The sequence below is a fragment of the Cavia porcellus genome, unplaced genomic scaffold (assembly GCF_034190915.1).
Source record: "Cavia porcellus strain 051 isolate PalLab524CR breed Dunkin Hartley unplaced genomic scaffold, mCavPor4.1 scaffold_20, whole genome shotgun sequence".
In the NCBI taxonomy this organism is placed as follows: domain Eukaryota; kingdom Metazoa; phylum Chordata; class Mammalia; order Rodentia; family Caviidae; genus Cavia; species Cavia porcellus.
The window spans coordinates 11,558,242-11,577,515 of record NW_026947503.1 but is presented as its reverse complement, the minus strand read 5'-3'; the positions used below and the strand labels follow the sequence as shown (position 1 = coordinate 11,577,515).

Sequence of the window (19,274 nt, the reverse complement as noted above, 5' to 3'; positions counted from 1 at the left end):
TCCAGTTATTCCCCTCCTGGGTATTTCCCCAGAAAAATTGAAAAGGTCATGTCACAGAGATATATGTGCACCCATGTTCATAGCAGCACAATTTGTGATAGCTAAATCTTGGAAACAACCAAAATGCCCATCAACGGCAGAGCGAATGAGAGAAATGTATTTTTATACAGTAGAAGACTACTCAGGTATAAAAAATGATGATCTTGAGGCCTTTATAGGTAAATGGAGGCAACTTGAAAATATCCTCATTAGTGAAATAAACATGACTCACATGAGTAAATATCACATTGTCTCTCTAGTGTAAAAAAAACAATAAAAACTGATAGAATAACGGGTTCCAAAATGTACAATAGATATTGTGAAAGTGAAAGGGAAGAAAAATACTCTAAAGCATATAATAGCATGTAAGGTAGATGATCCTATTACTGAATTTCTGCTGGAACGTAGAAGGATTTACACTGTCAATGTTTGAGTGTCTAGCCACTATTTATGCTTTGATTTGGTGACTTTGGCAACTATTTTTTAAGACAACAATGAGTAATATATCAACTAGTGATTCTATGGTGTCAATTTTTTTGAATTCAGTATATTTCTGCACTTCTTTTCTGTTTTTCTAATTTCTTAATTTCTCTTTTCTCTCTTTGAAAAAAAAGAAAACAATATGCAATGTAACAACCATCATTAAATTTCTTTCATTCTGTTTTGAAAAAACTATATTGTTGTTGTTTTAAGTTTGCTCTTGTTGTTTATGTCTTTTGCTTTTTGTTTTTCTTTTCTGACTTTTCCTTTTTTAAAATAAAATTTTAAAAAAAGATTCTAGTGTTTATTTTTATCAGTAATACTCATAAGATAAGAATATTTGTTGTTATTGACAATGACCAAGACCCTATTGGGAAACACCTTTCACATATTTGTGTGACTCTTTTTTAGAGAAAGGTACTAGTTATAATGAACTGACACAAGCTCAGTTAAAATGAATTATCATAGTTACTATTGAAACTGCACCTTAATTATCAATTCACTTACTGCTGTTGAGTTTAAGGACAGTAAAGAAAATAGATTCTAACTAAGCACACATGCAAAATCACAAATGCTACATAAAATCATGATGAGATGGAAATGGTAAGAGATAATGTACAATTTGGATCATGTTCTTTTGCCTTCAAATTTATGTTTTATATATTTCTTGCATGTAGTGAACTAGAATTCTTACTGTATAAGAAAAATGACTGCCCAGCATACAAGAGTGGAGCATCTATGTTAAAAAATACAAATTTTTTTCTGTCATTTGCATTGTTGGGACTCAGCAACAATAAGGAATTCTTCAATGAAAATGATATATTTCAAAAATTACTCAAAGTGGCTCAGCATATAAACATCATTGTGACATGTGTGCATAAAATCCAGCAAATCTGTGTCTTGTTTAGAGGAACAGTGCTGTAATATCTAAAAAAGGTTATATATCACTATATAAAATATATAAATTGTATATATCACTAATGAGCAAACTAAATTCTAAAAGGCTGCTGTAAAATTTCATGGAAGGATCAACAGTATTAAAGGAAGAATGATTCGTGTTGGACCATGGTTTCCAGCCATGGTCAGCTGGCTCCACTGCTTTTAGTTATGTGCCAAAATAGAAATATTATGATGGGAAGACATGACAAAAGAAATGTGCTCACCTCCTGGCAGCTGGGAAACACAGAGAGGAAACAAATAGCGCAAAAAGAGCTGACCACAAGATACAGTTGCCCAAGTGACACTGCCATAACCCACTTCCTTCAACTACCTCCCCGAGTAGCACAGCCATGAGCCCTATCACAGTGGGATTAATCTCTTGATGAGGCCGGCAGCCTCATGATCTGATCACTTCCTGAGAGCACATGAGCAGGCTCTGGGAGGATGTTTTATACAGAAACCACACCATTGTCAGTTTTAGGGGTTTGTTCAATGAGAACATCAGGCCAGAGTGGTTAACTGAGTCATATTGCTGTTGAAAGTCATTTATTTTCTCTGAAATTTAGCACTTAGAATGTTAGAATACTACCTAGGGATAAGTAAAAGTTCAGTGATGATTAACTGATTCACAAATGGCTCACCAAAATGTAGCTTCATTTTTAAATATAAAGAAAAGATATTTTAATCACCACTAAAAACTGATCCCAAGTTTCATTATGTGCAGATATTAGAAATTATGTAAATTTGACTATAGCTCCTAGACATTTAAGTGTCTAACATTTTGAAAGAGCAAAACTTTGATGTAAAACTCCTATGAGATTTAATGTTACATATGTATTCATCATGTTCTAGATATTAAACAAGTAGCTGTGTAGATGCTCCTACTTTACTGAGAAAGGGAGACACATGGAGAGAGAGACTAGGGGGGAAGGGAAGGGGAGAGAGGCAGAGAAAGAGAGAAAAGGAGAGAGACAGATTATAAATATATATTTCCAATATGTATCTATTAAGACTAAGAATGATGTTTAAAGTATTTATGTTGATGTTGGTAATAATTTCTGATGTTATAGTAAAGTTTAGCTTTTCCACAGTAGTTGAAAATATTTTGTTCAAAATATAGCTCAAATTACACAATAGTAACAGTCATCTTGTTTCACTTAATAAAAATAATATTTTGTGAAATTCAACTGAATGGCATTTGGCAGCTTCCATTAAATGGCATGTAAACAACATTTCATTTGTTATGCTGGTACAAATTCAGTAAGATGTCTTCTAATACCTTTCCATTTATCTTGAATAAAATGGAAGATTAAGTGTGAGGTCCCCATTGAAAATTAAGCCAAGTCTGTTAGAAATCAATTGCCCAAAACCCTTCAAACTTCAGAGGACTATTTTAACAAATCCAAACAATGCCAAGCATGGCTGGCTGCAGGTCCCTGGGCGCTCTAGTCCATATTCAAGTTTCATGAGCTCACTTCCAAGAACCAATAAAACTCAGTGTTCTCAACTGGGAAGCCACATTATCTGTACTTTCTTACTAAGTAGCACATTTTTAACATGAGACATACATTTCATAAGTCACATTAGTACATTTCCTGGCATACAGTATCTTTGTAGTACTTTTTCTGTAGTCTATTTCCTTATCCAACCCCTCTTGTCTCAGTCACGTAAAGGAATATGTTGACATGTGCACCATGGAACATTCTCTAACTCCTTGCGTCATACAGGGAAAGCTGTGACTTTCCTTCCCAGCTTTTGCGATGTGTGTGTGCTAATGTAAATACACATGCATGCATGTACACATATGAATACTTACATTATACCGTTAACATTTTCACCTACCTGTTTCCCATCTTTCCTCACTGCTTCACATTAATGAGCTGTTTCTCACCTGTCCCTTTCTTGGGTTCTGTGGTTCTACTTAGCTGTTAGGCTTAGATCCATATCTATGTTTCTGTGTTTGCTGTCATTCCTTTGATAGTGTGATTTGAATAGGTTCTGTGTGTTGACTACATAATATACACAGGCACCTCTGGTTTGCTTCACTTTTCACATGCAGTGGTGATGGTAACAGTGCACCAATCTTCACCAAACACTTCAGAAGTGACAAACACTATGATTTCCACTCTAAAAGCATATCTTTTTATTTTTTTTTATTTTAAAGAGGATAAAACAGAATAAAACCATTCAAAACAAACCAGTGTAAGAGATAATGGCCTAAAAACATTACAAAATCAACAACCGTTAACATAATGCCTTTTGATGTCTTCAAAATAGCTGCGGACAACTTCAGACACAGTAAAAATCAAACAGAGCAGAATAGCAACACTAAAAATAGGACAATGAATGCGGAGGCTGTGGGATGGTACTTCTTGGTTGCCAGCCTGTACCAGAAGGGGCTGGAGCCTGGCTGATCCATTCCAGCAGGGGTCTGCACATAACATTGGTTCCAAGGCTGGGTTTGCTTGCTGATACAGCCTTTGTTCTCTCTACCCGCCTGCCCCCGTCATGAATGGCACTGACACACCTGGAGAGGCTAAGGTCTCTAAAAGCATATCTTATATGTTGATAACATCTCGTCAAGTGCATTTACTCTATTTAGAGATAAAAGTGAATCTTACAATATATATATAAGTACCTTTCTTGCCAGAATTGAAATACCTAGACAGCTGTGTGTTTTATTCCACAGCAGGTCAGCTCACAGTGAAAGCAGATGCTTCCATCTTGCATCATAGCCTGGTACTGTGCCTCTGAAATTTGCTCAGGAAAGGTAATTCTCACCTAAACTGCTCTAGAGAAGGAGGGCACCATCATTTATTTTGCAGTGAGTTGTGGTGATGAAGGAAGAGCATCACAAGCCCGCCTTCCATGAACAAAAGATAATGCCCTGTGCATCTCATCACCCTTGTCTGTAAAATTCAGATGGCACCTTTGTTGATAACTTACATACATATTCAAAGGGATAACACATGGAACTAGTTTTCACGTTGCCAGTTACATAGGAAACGTCTCATACATGTTAATTCAGTGATGAATTTCTTTTCTTCCAATTATATACATTTGTGTCTCAAGGGCTAACATTTTTTGTTAGATTTCTAGGCAAGCACTATGGTGATTCAGAGTAAAAGAAAGTCAAACGTTTATGCAAATGAATTTTCTATAGATTAATATAAGTTAGCATTAATGTTTATTATGGAGAGAAAAAAAGTGTCAAGTAGCAAAGTAAAAAAGGCAGTAATGTAATCTGAATGAATTATTTTTTGTAAATAACAAAGAGATGGTGGTGTGCTTAAAAATCACAATGGTTACCAGACACACTAGCTTCTTCCTGGCAGTTTAAATCTTTTTAAGGTAGGGCTGAATTATCCCCCATTGTTATACTTTAGGAGGGGCTCATTTTTCCTGGGAAAGATTAATATCCAAGTTGAAATAATAGTGGAATTTTAATGCAGTTTGTTATACAAACATACCTGAAAAGATACTAAGAAACAAAAGTTGTGGCAGGTAATGTAAAGCCATGAAGGAACCCTGAAGAAATGCTTCCTGACAATTACTCTTTCAACAAGATATGTTCAAAAGAATTTCCCAGAGTTTGTGAGAGAGGGTGATGATGTTTGCCATAGGAAATAATATTGGGTATTTCTTTGATATTATCAGATGTTTACAAAAACATGTATTTGTTTAATTATTATTGCCTAAATGGAACAGATCAAAAGCATTGACTAGTCCTACCAGAATCCTGTAAATATAAATTTCTTTTCTTTTGGGTATCCTGTATCATCATCTTGAGGACACCATAACCATTATTTATGCTGTGCTCAGATAAAGGAATTAATTTTATTCCCATATAGCATATTTTGAAATTAAGTCATATTCTTTGTCTATGGGCTTTGTGAGATAAACAGCTCTCCAACAGAACACCAGTGTTTTAACTCTCAATTTTTTTGAGCTGTTATTTCATCCATTTCCACATGCTAAATAAGCAACTTCTGATTCATTGCTCAATACTGAAAAAAATGGAACCGAAAGGTTAAGACCAAAGTTTGCAGAAAGCCTTGGTAATTAACTGCTGAGCTAACTGCTTCTCTGTCTAGTTGATTTTATCATCTGTGCTGAAGCATCATTTTGGAAGTCTGACCCAGTCTGTGCAAAAGGAGAAATGGATGGGTGTTGCTTGTGTGAAAGTGTCCATAGTAAAATACAGAGGGAGATCTGGTCCAATACCCTGCATGATTTTGTACATTTTCTTGAGGAATTTTCCAGTGACCAATGCCACCAAAACATATCACAGCAGACCCTGCCAGAGAAGGCTTGTCTAATTTCTTAAAACACACTGATCACTTAGAGTTGATCTCACAATAGGACTTTTTTCACATATATAGACGCATTATAGGTATAGAGATAAAATATACAGACATAGAGATATAGACATTTATTTAGCATAAATACAAAGTATCCTACATGTTTTTAAATATTTATGATCATGATGCTAAAAATCTTCCAGGCCAAACTGATGCATTGTTCTTTCAGTTAAGAAATTATCACAGCCCTTTAAAAGCCTAAATATTGCATGATTTCTCTTATATGGGAAACCCCATAGGGAAAAAAGAAATTACTATAGCACTTTAAACCTTATTTTTTAATGTGTTCACTTGAAACCTTATTATAATACGTAAATAGTTAAGGATGATTTTCTATGTTGTCTTGAATTCTCTCACCAAATAAAATTATATTAAGAACCTAAAATTAGAACCAACGAAATTGTCTAATAAAAGTACTTGAACTATTGTCACACTGTGTCATTTTGCCAACCATAAAGGTCAATTCATAACACGTAGTTTAAAGTTAGTAGACAAATTAAAAGTTACTGGAGAAGGACTGGAGATTTAGCTCATTGGCATAAGTGCACCTGCCTTGCAAGTGCAACATTGTTAGTTCTGATCCCCAGTACCAAAAGAAAAAAAAAATTATTGGACAAATCAGGTAGAGTCTACACACTTTATTATCTTATCTAGGATATGGAGTACTTTTATTATTCTTTTAAAACTGCCAAAACAAAATACCACAAGGCAAGTGGCTTAATCAATAGCAACATGTTATCATATAATTCCAGAGATTGGTTTCTCCTTGGCACACAGGTAGCCATTTTCATGTTGTATGTTTTCATGGCATTTTCTGTGAGCACGTGAATCCTTCAGGTCTCATCCGTTTCCTATAAAGACATCATGAAGTTGAATGAGGATCTCAATGTTACAACCTCGTGTACACTTACTTTGTCAGGGGCTATCTCCCGGTGTAGTCACACTGAGATGCAAGGCTTTAACATGAGATGTGGTGAGGGGGGACACAGGTTCTTAGCAGTTCTTGAGACATAGAGATGAATGGAAAGTGGACTCCATAATTTTGAGGAACACACCTAGACATCTGGATAAGATCTGTAAAACTTCTATAATCTTCACAGAATTCCTAATTGCAGATTTCATGATTATGGAAATCTGTAATCAGGTTTTGAACACAGATTTTCCTTTTCCTGTTTTTGCAATGAAATATAAAAGTAAAATATAGAGAAAACCAAGAAGCAAATAAAGAAACAGATACTGTTAAAGGCATGCCAGGACTTGACAACAGTGAAGAAAGGGAACTAAAGAAATGTGAGATATCAAATAATATTGGGTGGCTCAGATAGAAATGAAATGGATGGAATTATTCTCTAGTGGCTTCCAATTATTTGACTCCAGAAATCAAAATATGTTTATTGTGTTTCCATGATTCTTAATACCGACTGACCATTTTGGGAGGGAAAAATGTTTCCCAGAATGAAGAAAATAGAAGGAAAATCACTTTCATCATTTTGAAAAAGTTTTTTATTGGATAAACAGGTTACCATAGATTTAAGAATAAAATTTAAACTATATACAAAAATGATTTAAGAATAAAATTTAAATGATATACAAAACTGTGATTAATATCAGATTCATTTCACAGATTAATTGATGCTGTTAATGGGCACTGCTGACCCAAATTAAACAAGTAGGCATTTAATGAAGTTTTTTGCCTCATATTGGAAATTGACTTCAAAATAGAAAGACCTTTTCTCCCAAAAACACCTTTAAAAATGTCTCTATTCTTATACAGTTCTGGGGGACAAACTGTAGTCTATATGAGACTATCAGAAGTGCTCTTAACTTGGGTAACTTGTGCACAGATATTCTCCAACACTTAGGGCTAGGAACAAACTAGAAATGTGCTTGGTTAACAAGTATCTCAAAGATTCTGAAACCTCTGCTCTATTCTGATAGATATTTGTCTTCTCCACGCCTCATACATGCACGCAATGTGTGGATGTGGATAGTGTACCCGTTTATGAAATAAAGAGAAAATTTTGAAATATATCAATTTTCAGAAGTATACAAATTGGTTGCAGTATTGTTTTTTGGAGCTGTCTTTAAAAATAACTTTGATGACTCTAAATTTAAATAGACTGAGTGGCATTTTCTTCTGAAAATGTCTTGTCACTAGAAAAAATAAAATCAATTAAATATGTTCAAAGGCTGTAGCATACATCTATTAAAATCTGAAATCCTCTTATGTGGATTTAAAAAGTCTGGTACAACATATCCACACCTCCCTGACCTCAGTCTTCTGTGAAAAGTAGAAGGGACAGAAGCCAAGCCCAGGAGAGTGTGTGACAATCTGAGGGAGGACTGGGTAGTCACTGTGATAGACACAGTCAAGTCAAGCTTTAAGGAAGGATGAGATTTTATTGGTGAGAGAATTCACATTTCTGTCAAAAAGACAATGTTAGCTGATGCTGTACCAGAAAAAAATGTGTATGAAGATCAGATAACACTATTTCTGTGTGTTTATTAAAACCTGGTATGAATCAATTGAAATAATTTTTTTCTTAAAATTGTAATAGAAACTACTGTTTTCTTTGAATTAATCATATACCTTAGCACATAATGTAATATGGTTTGGATCTCTTCAGCTAACCATACATTTCAAATAAGATGTTGCCCCTCTTATCTCAGAAAAAAAAAAACTGTATTTAATATGCGCAAGATCCTAGCACCCAGCCAAGTGAAAAATATATTTGAGAAAAGCAAGCATTACAAAGGTTGGAGGAGGTTTCCAAAACAGACTGAAATGATTAAAAAAGAATAATGTGTGTCTTATGCTGTGATATCCAACTCTGAAGAGACTCGCAGCTTCATTTTTAAGTTATTTTATCATTTAAAAAGTTATACAGCACTAAGATTAAGGCAAGAAAACCTTGTCTATACGAATGGAAATAAATTTTCCTAGAGAAATACGATTCTGTTGGATTCTGCCAGCATTCCTCATTGACTCAAAGTTATCGCCATTTTCCTTGGAATTAGCAGGACCGTCTTGTTGCCTTCTTAATGGTTAAATTATTTATAAGTGCTCATCTCACTTTTTTTGAGTGACAATTATATTTTAAAACAGTTGCACACAGTCAATCCTCATTTAAAAGAGCAGATTTGAGTGTAATATTTTTCAATAAGCCTAAGACTTTTTTTTTTTTTTTTCTTTTTAGCTTCAGACAAGCTTGACTGAACCAATGACGTTATCCAAATCCATCTCCCTTCCTCGTAGTGCCTACTGGCATCACATTACTCGTCAGAACAGCGTGGGCGAGATCTACAGTTTGCAAGGCAAGTAGCTCTGCAGTAAGGAGCAGCACCACCTGCCACTGGCTTCCTTCAGGTGGACCAGGAGTTGCACAAGTCACTTTGTATCTGCATTGCTTGCTTTTCCTCCGTTTCCGTAAGCAGCTCTCACTGCCACAGTGGGACCTCTGAGATTGATAGAGGCCTTTTGACAGCTAACCTTTCATATGCTTGTAAAATTATTCTAAAAGTTACTGTGAGGGCTAAGGACCCAATTTGGTTCAAGACCTTTATTAAAGCATTATACAAAGCACATTTTCAGAAGCTAAAAGCTAATTCTTGGGTATGTTTCATGCTGAGTTTTACAAAGGATTTATTGTTTAGCATCTTTTTTTCTTTAATAGGATTAAGTATGGGTTCAGAAGCTGACTCCAAGCCCAATAATGAAAATACTACGTAAACCTATCAACAGAAGTTTTAAGACTAAGCCAAAGTCATGATATAGAAAACCTTTGGAAATGGTAAAAGGAGCAAGAGGCCAAGTGTAAATAAATACTTTACCTTCCATATTTTTTTCTAATGAAATGACTGGTTAACTACCATGGGAATGGCTCACAGAAAAAAGCAATTAATAGATAGCAGGTATCAGAAAGACAGCCGCAGAAGTCTCATGTCAGCCGCTGTCTTATTTCTTCTCTTTTGTTTTAAAATGAATAGTTTTATTGTTTGAATAAAATATTCAGCTACAAACAATTGACTACCTACTCAGCCATATTGGCAGAAGAAAAAAAAAAAGAGAGAAGGCTGACACACACAGGAGAAACATTTACTTGTGTAATGTATAATACACATTTATTAAGCACTGTGGTCCCGAATTTAAGAGGCCTGCAGTGAATACCAGGTGAGAGAATGACCCTGGTGACTTTTAGCACCGTGCGATATTCAGAATACTTTACCTTTTCATAGTTTAGTACGTGCTAATATTAACAGCCCTAAATGTTTCAACCAAAAATTCTATTTCAAACAAATTGAAATAATGATTTTTATATCAATTTTGTTCCCAGGGTTTCAAGCTAGACTCATTGAATTTGATCAGTGAGAATTACATGGTGAAACATCTATCACGTAAGAAAGTGAGGTTACAGTCAGTTACTGAAAGCAAGTGCATTTTATATATTAAGTGGTCATTTAATTTTTCCCTTTAATTGGCCTTTTTCAGTCAACCCAACTACCTATATTTAAGATTCAGGGTTTTTGTATTATCTACCTTTATGAGAAAATATTTAATAGACTGTGGACCAGAGGACTGGTTTGACAATTTCAGGAACTCGAAAGAGGAGACAAGTTTCTCTGTCTTCCCTTCATGCCATGGACCACATACTGAAGAAGTGTTATAAAACTTAGCTTTCTCTTTCCTGTGATTAGAATTATAAAATATACTTATAACAATTGGTCATCTATACTTAAACATATAGGTGGAAATACCAATATCACTTGGGAAAACTAACATGAGCTTTTAAATGAAAAATTTAAAATATCAAGTGTATAGTGAAAAATGGGAGATTAGTACAAATAGCTGAGAGTGAGTTGAAAAGTGATACAGTAAAAGCTTTGATTTTTGTCAGTGGTCTATAAAATATGGTTTTCTTTATGGCAGCAGAAAAGAAAAACTTTTCTCTGAAGGGAGACGGTGTCCTGATATGCAGTTTCAGAAATAATTTCACATTTATCCAAAAAGACCCATAAGGTTTCATTGAAATATCTTGAAATGTTGCTATGGGCTACTTGCAGGCACTATTGATTTACATAATAAAATGGATACAATAACTGATTTGAATAATGTACGAATTATTATACTAATATTAATTGCCAGTTAAGTTAGGTCTTGAAATGATTTATCAATTACAGTGAATAATTTATTTGCATGGCCTCAATAGCAGTTTCCTTTGTTGATTAATGTTTTTTATGTGTAACAAAAAATTTGCATTGATTAACCTAGTTACCGTAAATCAAATAGATACAGAAGATAGTCTGTAAATGACATTTCACTGTAATTTGGGTTGACTTTTTCTATTGCTTTATTATTAGTGCAATTCATTTTACTTTTTGTTACTCTTCATTTATTTTTATGGTATAAATGTGGAAAATACGTAGATATCCAGATAGGTAGAAGATAGATAGATAGATAGATAGATAGATAGATAGATAGATAATCAGGCAGTATGAGTGTTATATCATCAAGAAAGCTGCAGGTAACTTTGAAAAACACAAATCTTTAGAATTTTATCATCATTTTGTTACATTCTGACTGTGAAGCTGAAGTAAATATGAATTAAATCCAGCATGCTTTCATTCAGAAAATAAGGAAGACCAGCTATCTTCTTAAAGTTTAATAGATTAGAATTCATTAATAAGCAGCGCATGACTTTGAACTTAAAGAATTCATGGCATGAAAATAAATCCATATTCAGACTTTCCTATAAATTTAATTGCCTGTCATTCTCCAAACTTCACGCTTAACTCACTTTTGCTGTATTCATTTCTGTCCTGCGGTGCTGGATGCACTTTCATAGACAGGTATGTCAAAAGTGCGAGACAGCATCCACTTTAATGACTAGAGAATAAATGGCGTGGAATTGCCCTGATTTCTCCATGCCACTCCCAGAAGGGTGCTCTGAAAGAAAAAACTACCATAGTTTCCTCGTTGTATTCTAGGAGTCTGTGTCAAAAGAGTTAGAAGGGGAATCATTTCACTTCTGCTCTCCTAGGCGCTAGGCAGTTACTGCTTATGTTCTCCACCCGAAACCAAGTTTGAGTTACGCTACCTCTTCTTAAAGAAATGGTAGAGATTGCTTTTCTCTCTTTTCATCAGATAACTGGGTGATTGATTTGTGTTAGAATATAATTTGCTATTTATATGTCTCACACTTCCTGTGCATATGTAGAAAATGTTTAAGTTACATACATACAAAGGATGGCATCTTAGACTGAAGGAAACCTAAACCATTAAAGGAAAGAATATATGATATTGAAATCTCACCTCAGAAGTAAACATTTAAAAACCTGACATTTGTTTAATCCTAATAAAAATGTGACTTTATTTTAAAAACTTTAAGAAATGTGTTGAGATGTGTTGAGAGCGTCAGGATGACACAGACAGACAGACAGACAGACAGAAAGACAGACAGAGAGCAAAGAAGCATAAACAGGGAAGTCAGATTACTGAGCTTTTCTTCTGGACTCTCATCTTGACTTTGAAATATCATTTAACATGTTTGGATGATGGACTTAATTATGGACTCTTTAAATCAGGATTTATGGAATTGACAAAAGCATTTGATAAAAATGACAAATCAAATTAGTAAAAATTATCAATGGTACCAGGTGTAGTACAGACAGTGAATCTTTCTTGCATGCAGAATATAAGTAACAGTGCATTCTGAAGGACACAGAAAGGCAATGACATCAGTACCATTTCCTCTGTGAAGTGGGTGGGGGTCTCAGGAGTTGTGTCTCATCCCTCATGCAGCCCGTTCATGATTCTTTTGTGCATGATTATATCTGCTGTGTGCTTCAGGGTCATCTTTACTGACCACAGATACTTGCTCTTGCTTGTATTTATTTTATAAGCATAGGACTGGATCTCACATACTCAGTTTCTATCCCTTTTCACTTGCTACCTTCCTCATGGGATTCATTCTTCTTCAATAACGTGTAATAGTGAAAATGGAAGCTAAAAATGGTCCCAAATGAGTGGATTTATGGATTGTGTACTGTTCTTAAATTTTCCCTGACACATGTAATCTCTTATCTTTTTCACACAAAATTAAGTGGGATATACATACTTCCATTCATTTTTGAATAGCTGAAACACTCCATTCTTTGGACCAAAGATGACTGAGTGGACACCTGTACAAGTGGTAGCTGTGGGACTTCTGCTTTCATTAACACCAATTAATATCCAAATGCCAGCTCTGAACTGTGTAGATACACATATGGACTCCACTCTACTCCATCTATTACGTATACACCTGTATTTAATCTGTGGATGACCAGTGCCAGCACTGAAGCTTACCTGATTACACAGAATGCATTTGATGCACATAGAAAAGACACCTGTGGCTGTGGTTTCTCAGAAAGACAAGGTGAAGACAGGCAATTAGAATTGAGATAACCTTCAGAAAACATTGAACAGAGTTCTGCCATAGATAAGGGAGGTAAACTCCCTTTATCTTATTCTTTGTTCAGCTTCGATCTATCCTCCTTTACTGTCCATTCATGACAGTTTGACTTGCACATAAAGTATTTCATTGAAATTTTCTTAGACTTTTTACTACAAATTTGCCAGATTGCAAAGTTAATACAAGCCTCGAGCAAATAAAAAAAATGCAGAAAGTTGCAACAGTTTTAACAAGGAGACTGCATAAATTCAAGCAACCGTTTTATCAGTATTTGAGATACACATTTTCAGGTGACTCAGTCGCAGCAATTGCAAATTGCCAAATACATCACACATTCTCCGTAAGGTACGAGGCTGCTCCTGGCGATCTGGCAACAGCCTTCAGAAATATGAGACTTTTTCTAAAAGCAACATTTTCCATCTGTTAAACCATATTCATGGACAATTATTGCATATCTTTACCTTCACAGGGGTAAACCAAAGCAAAATATGTTTCCCTGGATATCACTTATTGGAGATAAATAAGTCAGTTGCTCCCCAAAATAAACACCATAAAAATGCACAAAATATTTCCACTATGGGAACTATCTTGTCTACTGCAGTCAAAAGTAATCTCTCCTTCTTCTTTGTTCCACTAGACATTTATACATAGATTTCTTCTATTAACATATTTTTTAAAAACCTGGTTTTTCCATTGGATTATAATATAGTAACTTCGTGAATGAATATTCCTTAGGGCTCAGCCTAATTGGAGGCTTGATTGGTGTGAAGAAGCATCAGCTACAGAGATGAAGGTCCTGAATTTTGGAGTCAGATAAACCAGGGTCAAATACTGCTTTCCCTCGACCACTGCTAAGGCCTGGGACTTCAGAAAATCTAGTTATCCTCTCTGTATAGGCTTCATTTTATTCATCTTAAAGTGACAATAATAGTATTTTCCATGTTGGTTAAATGATATATTAATAATTATCAATGATTGTCTATATATTAGAGTAAATTACATTCCTCCTAAGAACTTCCTTTCCATGGCAGTGGGTATGCTATCCCACGGCAGTTTATTCTAGTATCCATGTTAGAACAGTAGTATAGTTCCCACTTGAGTGAGGCATTTTGCCTGATCACTTTAAGAAATATTTTCTAGCTTTAAAATTCTATAGAAATTAAATCTAAAATATACCTTCATGCTGTTTTTACTGTAAGATAAATACTCAGTCCTTATTTATTGTTTTCCTACCCAACAATGAATGTAAGACACAGCACCCTCAAAAGAAAAAGCACTTGCTCCAAGGTTTCCAGGAGGCCTTAGGGAAACTAGCAGCTCTAAACAGACAACTAGACCAGACCAGACGGTTGTATTCAGCTCAGTCCGTGCAGGAGAGGGGCTGCTATCCCCCTCACCTGCCCACTCCCTGCACCCCCAGCTCGTCAGCTTACCCTGGATGCTGAGAATCCTTTCAGAGAACATTCTTCCTCCGTGGGCACTAGCCTGTCTCCCAGAGTGAACTAGTTTTGTTTCAGCCAAATCCAACTGTGTTTATTCTCTCACACGGTATATTTTACTGGCTAAGCCAGAGGTGAGCAGCAGGAATTAGACTGTACAGTAAGTTCTCCTGACATAGCCCAAAGCAATTCTGAAGATGGCTCACAGTATGAATAAACCAACTCAGCCATTTAATCATTTTTACCAGACATGTAACAGTAATTACTGAAAGATAAAAGATTAAAACTCTCCAGAGCTTATGTGGGATTAGTATAATTCACTCATGGTTTTATTAAATAAATTCTTTGCTCTTTAATTCGAACTTGCAATTAAAATTTATATTGAGTTTCTCTACTTAATTCTTCTCAATTAAACTTCTCCCGCTGGATTATTTAAATATAAGAGGTAACACATTAAGTCCTAAATTGCTTAAATTTTATGGGAAAATGTATATTAAGTTTATTTCAGAAAGAAATAACAATAGTACATAACATTAATTGAAGACTAAATAAACAGATAATTAATACAGATATTTACATGGGTAGAAGTTAATACAAACGTGCTCAGGTGTTTTTGTAGTGCACACACAGAGGGAAAAGAGAAGCTCTTAGCTTATTTCTATTTTACAAGACATCCCCTCCTTCAAAAAGCTACCTATAAGCCTAAGCTTCACAAATTATAAACTATGCAGAGAAACCTAAAGGAGAATGTTCAATGGTCTTTTGTTCCCCGACTTCTGTTTCTAGACTATTTTTTAACCTCATGTATCCCTCTAGCTCTTCAACCAGACACAATTTATCTCTAGTTATAGGCTTACTAACTGTATTTCATATAATTTCTCTTTCATTTTCTTTTGTGAGCAGAAACTGGTACACTTCACTGATTGAGAAGAAGAAAAGATAAGATGTATCAGGAAATCAGCATTCTCATAAAGTATACTGGTCAGAAAAGACGTAGAGTAGGTATAGGTTTAACAGAAGAGCTGGTAGAGATGTGAGCCTTGCTGTGTCCTTTAAAGGACTTCTACCAACTTTCTTACTTTCCTGATAATCATAAATAGTAACTGAAAGTTGGCTGCTTCAAACTTCAAACATCCTAGTACAGTATTTCAGAAATTAGAAGTATGGTTATATAAGTTTGTGTAGGAAGTAATACAGTAATGTTAATAATTAAAACCATGTATGTAAGTGTTAATTAATGGTACCTAATTCAGAAGGAATAGAATTCTTATACATTTTGTTGCCAGTTAGCATTGACATATTTATGTTGGTTTGATAGGGATCTTAGAGCATTTGTTTTAACATTCATAATATTAGAAAGGAAAGTTTAATATCAAATTGTAAGTCTGTCAAAGACACAGTATCTATAAAATTTAAAACTATTGAGACACATATGTCTTTAACACGTGTTCAATGATTTAAAAAAAAAGAAATTGTGAACCAAACTTTTATGTGGGTGAAATACTGGATATTGAATCCAGGAAACTCGTCCCGAACTAAATCTCCAGCCCTTTTCTTTCTTTCTTTCTTTCTTTCTTTCTTTCTTTCTTTTTAAATCTCTTCAGGGTCTCACTAAATTGCTGACTCTCTCAGGTTGTGCTTAAACTTGGTGATTCTCCTGCCTTGACCTCCGAGAAGGATTACAACTCTGTTGCACCATATGCAGCTTGCATAGAATTTTTACTGACAATCAGACTCAATAATAGAAATGATACTTCTTTTCCCTTTCATCAGAAAATTCCATTCCTTCAAATAAATTTAGAAAGCTGACCATCTGGTGTACTTCTGAAGACTTGCCATTGTTCTTGGCCCGATCATACCTCTTTTAAAATTCTGTGTCTTCAAACAGAAGAACACCCTGTAGTTGTATCTATAACTTTAAAAAGCACCCTTCTAATTAATTAGTCAAAACTTTTCTTGGAGAATCATTTATCATTCATTAATAATCTTTATAAAATATTTTAAAATTCACTAAAACTCTTGATATTAATAATTTAACCTTGTTTTATTATTCAAACAGCCCACATTTTTAAAAAAGAAAAACCAAATTACAGTGTGGTTAGTTTTATTATTTGAGCATTTCTCTGCATTAATGTTACAGCTTCCTTGGTGTGTGTTAAATAAATTGAAGGAGATAAAGACATAAATCACAATGTAATGTTCATTCCTAATCTGTTACCTCGTTTTCAGTGCTGTATGTGTCCTTGTGAAGTCACTCAGAGTTAGTAACCTCCTCCTATTTAAGTAATTTCAGTTACTCACTTTGTTTAACCACCTGGACGCTCTCCACTCAGCAAATGGGTAGAAGTGAGGAGACCACTGACCTGGTTTCACACAAGTGGCTCTAGATAGCAATTAGAGAAATGTGACATTTGAAAATTCTTTGTAGGAAGGAGAAAGATATTTTATTAAATAATCTATTAATAATCTATTATTAGATGTCATGCTAGGTAATATCACCAATAAAATCTCTTAAACCCCACCAATTGCTGTAATGGTAGATAGCTATGGATTCAGTTTTCATGCACTGTCAACCTACCTCACATATTTTGGTCACTTTACAGTGTGTCATGATGTGTAATCTTCCCCACAATTACTTCAAATGAATGGATTTATTGTCCCCATGCTACAAGTAAGAAAACTGAGGTACAGAAACGTGAAATAACATCCCAGAATGAAGACTGGCGTTATCAATCCAGGCAGACTTGATTTTCCAGCGTGTTTGCTATTATGTAGCTAACTGCAGGGTGACAGTTTAGACCAAGATGGCATAAAACATTTATAGTCTCTATCCTTCTGCCTGGGTACATTCTCTCTGAACTGTAATCAAGGTTTACCAGAGTTATTTCTCTGAAATGCAGTAACAGCCATTCTCAAATGTGCTTTAAATCAGATGACCCAGATGGAAACCGTTTAAACAATTTGTGGAAAATCCTCAGCATTTAAAGAGAAGTTCTGTATGGTTTGGGCACTGCTTTTAAAAATTGCATATAACAACTTTGCTCTTTCTGTGGTACAATTTGAAGCATGTGGCATATGTAAATTATCTGGTTTAACTCTTAGGGGTTACCGTTTTCATTTTCTTTCAAGCTTTTAACTAAGCTTTACAGCAAATTCAAATATGTTCCTCACTCATTACAAATTCGTTAAAAGTGTCTTATTTTGAAGACTCCAAAATTGCTTTCCAGCCTGCAAATCCTCTTCATTCCATACCCTTCCCTCCTGATGGAATCTGTTTTGCTTTCTTCAGGCACCAGTGCTATAAGCACTTGAAAAAGTGCTTCCATAGGAAAAGTGCAGGCACCCTTTGAAGTCAACTTGAATTACTCTTAAATAAATCATTTTGTATCCCCCACTGAAAAATGATTTTTCTAACATAAGGCAGTGTGATTTCTGAAAGATCTGACAAACTTCCAAGGGATAAACAGGTGAAATTTAACTGAAACTGATAATAATTTGCAAACTAAACATTACCTCAGTTAAAAACTCAAGACATGAAGCAAATATGCATTTAAAAATAAAGAAAACCAATCTTAAATGTAACATATTGTTAACCATTTACAGTGTAGGTGTGGATAAATAGATGAAAAGAGATTGAGAACAAATTCACTTACGAAATTAAGATCATATTTATTTCCTTCCTGCGTTTCTAAATTGAATTTTATATTAGGAAGAAAGTCTAAACTGTGCCAGTTGAGGGCTCCATAGTATTAGAATGCAAAATGCTAATTTATTTAACTGTTGCTTTATTGTTCAACTTGATGATGTTTGTTATTTCCTGCTTTTTACTATTATAAACATTTTCCAATAAATACCTTTCTGTTTAGTCTTTAATTATACCAATATTTATAGAAGTAGAATGGAGTTTTTTTCAAAGTGTATTGAGCTGTGTTATGTTTATATTATTTATAGGATACAGAAGTGGTGTGATCTCTATCCCAGTGTGTGCAACAGCATTGTAAGAATGGCAGGCATAGAACTAATCATGGCAGATTTGCTTATTTATTCGTTCATTCAGCAAATATGGATTGTTATATTGCTATTTCTAGGTAGTTGGGTACTTTAAAGGTAAAGAAGAGAAACAGGGTGTTTCCTCAACTGTAATAAAATATCATAAAAGTATATAGAGAAAGTAAAAATAATTTCAGACATTGATGAATGTGATGAAGAAAGCATGTCAAATTACAAAGCAATGCCTTGGCTATCTATCGTTTTTAAATTTTATTTAAAGAAAAAAACAGCAAAAGGGTACAAGTAATACAGAATTTCAAAAAAATAAACAGTAAGAAATCACTAGTTAATAGATTACATATTGTCATCCTAGAAATAGTTGTTCAAGTTACAAAATTAAAGCATGCAAAGTGGACATTCAAACAGTGAGACTGCAAACAGCTCTGTTCAATGATCCAACAAAAACTTAGTAATATGGTCATCTATCTTACACACCTAAACATACTTGCAGTTGTATCCTGTAGAGCACTTTCTTTTCTTCTCTTTTTAACAATAACAATTACACATTTTGGGTT

General features: G+C 34.5%; 1 protein-coding gene across 1 annotated transcript in view; it reads left to right on the top strand.

Annotated features, from left to right (window-relative positions):
- Dok6 (docking protein 6) overlaps positions 1-19,274 on the top strand; it is a 457,708-nt gene that overhangs the window by 357,707 nt on the left and 80,727 nt on the right. Inside the window, exon 7 of the mRNA XM_003466521.4 lies at positions 9,017-9,134. Coding sequence (XP_003466569.1) covers positions 9,017-9,134 — 118 coding nt within the window. The remainder of the gene's footprint in view (positions 1-9,016; positions 9,135-19,274) is intronic.